The sequence below is a fragment of the Vespula pensylvanica genome, chromosome 5 (assembly GCF_014466175.1).
Source record: "Vespula pensylvanica isolate Volc-1 chromosome 5, ASM1446617v1, whole genome shotgun sequence".
NCBI classification, from domain to species: domain Eukaryota; kingdom Metazoa; phylum Arthropoda; class Insecta; order Hymenoptera; family Vespidae; genus Vespula; species Vespula pensylvanica.
This window is the reverse complement of record NC_057689.1, coordinates 1,916,770-1,921,469: the sequence shown is the minus strand read 5'-3', so window position 1 is coordinate 1,921,469 and position 4,700 is coordinate 1,916,770. Positions and strand designations below refer to the sequence as shown.

Below are 4,700 nucleotides of genomic sequence, written 5' to 3'. Positions count from 1 at the left end.
GAGAGAGAGAGAGAGAGAGAGAGAGAGAGAGAGAGGTTGCGGCTTCTATGCAGTTATGAGAGCGTAGAGTGAACGTAAAAATTATTGTCTAAACAGTAGTTTAAACAGTTAGATCACGGAAGGCTATTTTCGTAAGGTAATTGTTTGAAATACAAATTTGCATGGAAAAACACCGACGTTACCTTTTTCATGTTCGTTAGATCTTTCCCTCTCTCTCTCTCTCTCTCTCTCTCTCTCTCTCTCTCTCTCTCTCTTTCTCTCTCTCACAACATACATAGATATATGTCTATGTATGTATGTTTCTATCCATCTATTTATTTATCTATCTATGTTCTATGCTTAGAATTTGGGATGTTTCGCTTAAACAAATTTCTGTCAAAATTTTAATTCTATGTTCTATCGATATTCATCTTCGACTTATTATTCTCCTTTATTTTATTATCAGTTTTCTCTATCAAGTCGAGTCGTTTGAATCTTTGTAAAAAAGTCACCTTTCTCGTTATCGTTTCGTTGATATATAGATATTTTGTTTTACCACGGAGATCGATATGATCGATAACGTTGATCGATCTTGTCGACAACTTGAATATCTTGAAATCTTTTTGATCGATGACAAGAACGGAATGCATATTGAAAATGTCACTCTGTTTATATCCATGCGTGTGTATGCTTTACGTGCTATGTTCTATGTAGAGGTCATTAAAAAGAAAATAATAATAATAACAACAAACATATATGAGTTGGCATGGAAGATAAGATAAAGCAATAGCTTGATGCGCAAATGTGGAACGTGACTTTTACATGAAACTTCGTAGTGTCATCGAACTCTAATAGAAATATATAATTCTCTCGAGTGTATCGATATCAATGCGTATGTTCGTCTCTTTTTTCCCTTTGTTTCTTCTTTTTCTTTTTCTTTTTTTTGTCCTTTGCATGTTCGCTTCGATTTTCTTTTGCAAATTCTTTCGAATTATCTTCATGGGGAAAAGAGGGCGAGCGAGGAGTTAGTAGCAACGAGGACGCGCATATTGCTGACCGTAAAAGAAAAAAAAAGGAAGGAAAAAAAAAAGAACGGGGAAAAAAAGGAGAAAAGAAAAGAAAGATGTTAGTATGCCGTAAACGAGATAGTAGTGTGGTCGCTACGTAGAAAACTGTTGTGGTGTATAAGTTAGGGGACGAAGTAAGACGCCATGGAGTTTTTAATAACCAACGGGGGAACGGCAGTTAGTCGGCGATAACTTAAAATCTAAAATTCATTGAATCTCCAGGACTGTCGAGAAAATTTGTAACCGACGATGCAGGTCGTATCGTAAAAAAAAAGGACACCAGGGACGACGACGCATGAAAAAGAGAAAGAAAGAGAAACAAACATAGATAGGCAGATAGATAGAGAGAGAGAGAGAAGGAGAGAGAGAGAGAGAGAGAGAGAGAGAGAGAGAGAGAGAGAGAATTAACAAAAAAAAAAAAACTTACACATTAGTTCGTAACACAATTGAAATGATTTTTTATTTTATCTCATACGAGCTTGTTAATTCGTTTCTTTTTATACAGGGTGGGTTAAAAGTTTTTAGCTGGACCAAAAGTTTCTACGTGATTTTTAGATTTCCCTTCTTCTCGAGACTGTTCAGACTAATCTGATTTCCCTCCTCCCCTTTCCTCGGATTATTAAACTACAAGACCATAGCTTCTGAAAGGTATTCTGAAAGTGGGAGTGGTGGTGGGGGTGGGAGGAGCGAAGAAGAAAAAAAAAAAGAAAGAAAAAAAGACAATTAGTGTAAAAAGTCTGGAAGAAAAGTAATTATTGATTTTTAAAATTACCTAAGAACTTTTCACCCATGTCTCTATTTCTTAAAATCTTTTAATGGTCTTATTTTCTTATTATTCGTCTATTTTTAACATCGTGCATCCGATGATCAAAGAGAGAGAGAGAGAGACAGACAGAGAAAGAGAGAGAGAGAGAGAGAGAGAGAGATAAAGATAGAAATACATCGACCAACGTATTAGTTCGTCTAGAATTACTCTGTACGGATTTTGGTTCTATCACGGCGTACGGACGAACTTCGAGGGAATTTAAATCAAGATTGACAAAGTTTTAAAATTAATTTTTATCGAGTTTCGAAGTGTCCCCCGCCTCTTTGAACGCTTCGACCTCGATGCCTCCAGAATGCTCCACTTTCGTAATAACCTGCTGCCAGGCGAGATCTTCGCGCCGGAAATCTAATAAATATTAAATTCATAGATACTGACGGGCTTGGGCGGCATCGACGATGTCGATGATATAATGTTTCATCGAAGCATCGTGTTCTATGTATTTCAACGATATCATGAATCATTTATTATATTTATAGTTATCTTGTTAGCTCATTTATTCTGATTACATTTTATTATTTCGCATATTTTATTTATTTATTTATTTATTTATTTATTTATTTATTTATTTATTTATCATACCTGCATGTCATCGTTTCGATGTATTTCTTTATTAAGAGATCTTTATAATGAATTATTTATAAAAACGTTGGATTGAAAAGGGAAAAAAAAAAAGAAAAAGAAAAAAGAAAAAAAAAAAGAGACAAAAGAAGAAAAAGAAGAAGAAACTGTCGATTTCTTCAAAAATATTTTCGTCCGCATGTATTTTTTCTTTTTTTCTTTTTTTTTTTTTTTTTGAAAGAGTGAGAGAAAGAGAGAAAGAGAAGAGCATACTTCCCGTCAACTAGAACGCTACGTCGAAGCCCATTAATCGATAATCCGTTTCCGTTCTGTTACAGTGGATCTCCTACAAATGTTGGAATTCAACATGCCAGTGTCGTTTCCAGCCGCGTCTCTCTTAACCGTGATTCTGGCATTGGTCGGTGAGTATAATGACACAAAGAAAAAGAAAAAGAAAAAGATATAAAAAAAAAAAAAAAAATAAGGTCCTTTCGATTCGAACGAATTTTTCTTTCCTTATCTTTTCTTTTTTGATATTCGCTTGAACTCAGCTAGTATTAAACTCTCTCAGTATTTCGTTATCCTGACGAAAATTTTACGGAAGTTTTGTCGTAACTTTTGGTACTTAATCGAGTTAACTTTGGACATCGTCGAGCTGAGGAGGAGGAAGAAGAGGAAGAAGAAGAAGAAGGAGAAGGAGAAGAAGGAGAACAAAAACAACAAAAAATACATACACACACACATGCACATTCAAACGGGCTCAATGAAATATTTAAGGTCTCCTTTTTTACTAAATCACAGCCTCGGTGTATTTCGAGACTACTCTCTTCGTTCCCTTGTCGGTACGACGTTAGCTACGTTACAAAGCTGATTGGCCGGGACGGTTAACCGAGGATTCTGCATAAATTTCTGATGAAGGCGCAACAGTTGGGTAACCCGCTCGAAGTCCATTTAGGAAGAGGCCGTCAAACGGTGTATTGCCATAGTCGTCGTTATCCTCCTCTCGTACTCTCGATAGTCTCCCATTTCCATTTCAACATTCCTGTTCGAACGTTAACCCATTTCCTCCTCTTATCTTCCGCTATCGATGTAAATACAACATATATACACACATACTTAAATTTATTAATAAGTAAGAATCGTCTCGTTGATCTTTAACGTCAATGTTGTTAAACGGTAGTCATTATTTCATATTAAAAAAAAAAGAAAAAGAAATTTCAAAAGGACCTTTAGGATTACTTAGTTTTACATAGAAATTCGTTTTTATCCCCCGTTTAGCCGATTTGCATTAAATTAAATCTCGAATTCGTAGTACACGCTAATATATAGTAGATAATATAATAGTAGATAGGTAGATATATAGACAGACACACACACACACATATTATATAAATATATATATATATATATATATATATATATAAAACGTTAGGTGTATACGTTGGTATATACGTTGCTCGGCTTTTCACTAGCTTATCCTAAAATTCTCTACTCGCGTTTGGATGGTCCGACGGTATCGCGAGGCCACCAGTTGCACGAGAACCGACAAAATGGCGAAAGGAGCGCTAAATTTCCGGATTCGCGTTGTAGAGATCCTAGAGTGTAGCCCTTCTCTATCTTTCTCTCTCTATTTCTATGTGTGGGAGTATATGTGTACGCGTATATCGAGTTTAAAGGATAGTCGTGTAGGAAAGGAAAGGAAAGGAAAGGAAAGGAAAGGAAAGGAAAGGAAAGGAAAGGAAAGGAAGCCTCGGGGAAGTTGTTATCTGAAGTAATGGGTTCCGGTTCCTGTGTCGCTTCCTGCCCTCCATCCGTCATCCTTCTCCGAGTTTCTTTTCTGAAAATCCTCGCGATTTCCTCCTTCGACCCTTCTCCAACCAAACCTTTACCTTCTCCTTCTCTCACTTTTTTTTTTTCTTTTCCTTTTACCCTTTTTACTGGCCACTATACTCCAACTGTGGACTATTTCGAACACGTGGTAACGAGTTTTAAACAACATCCGAATGCACTTGTACGAAACTGTTTCGTTTTTTATTCTATTATTACAAGGAAGAATGATTTTCGATCGGTTAATCGAAAAGTCGACACGCATACGTATGAAATTTATTTCGAATAAAGATAAAAAATGAAAATAAAATTTGACTGCAGAATGGAGATCAGGAAACTTTGATAAATAGATTAATTAATCGTAAAATAAACACAATTCGGATATGGATGTAATGATTCTTTTTTTATTTTTTGTTTCTTTTTTTAAATCTTTTTTTTTTTTT

The 4,700-nt window shown here is 35.5% G+C and overlaps 1 protein-coding gene across 3 annotated transcripts in view; it reads left to right on the top strand.

Annotated features, from left to right (window-relative positions):
- The window catches only part of LOC122629672 (membralin), a 56,476-nt gene that overhangs the window by 9,686 nt on the left and 42,090 nt on the right, over positions 1 to 4,700 (top strand). For all 3 annotated transcript variants that reach the window (XM_043813370.1, XM_043813369.1, XM_043813371.1), the window contains exon 9: positions 2,769 to 2,852. In XM_043813370.1, coding sequence (XP_043669305.1) covers positions 2,769 to 2,852 — 84 coding nt within the window. The remainder of the gene's footprint in view (positions 1 to 2,768; positions 2,853 to 4,700) is intronic.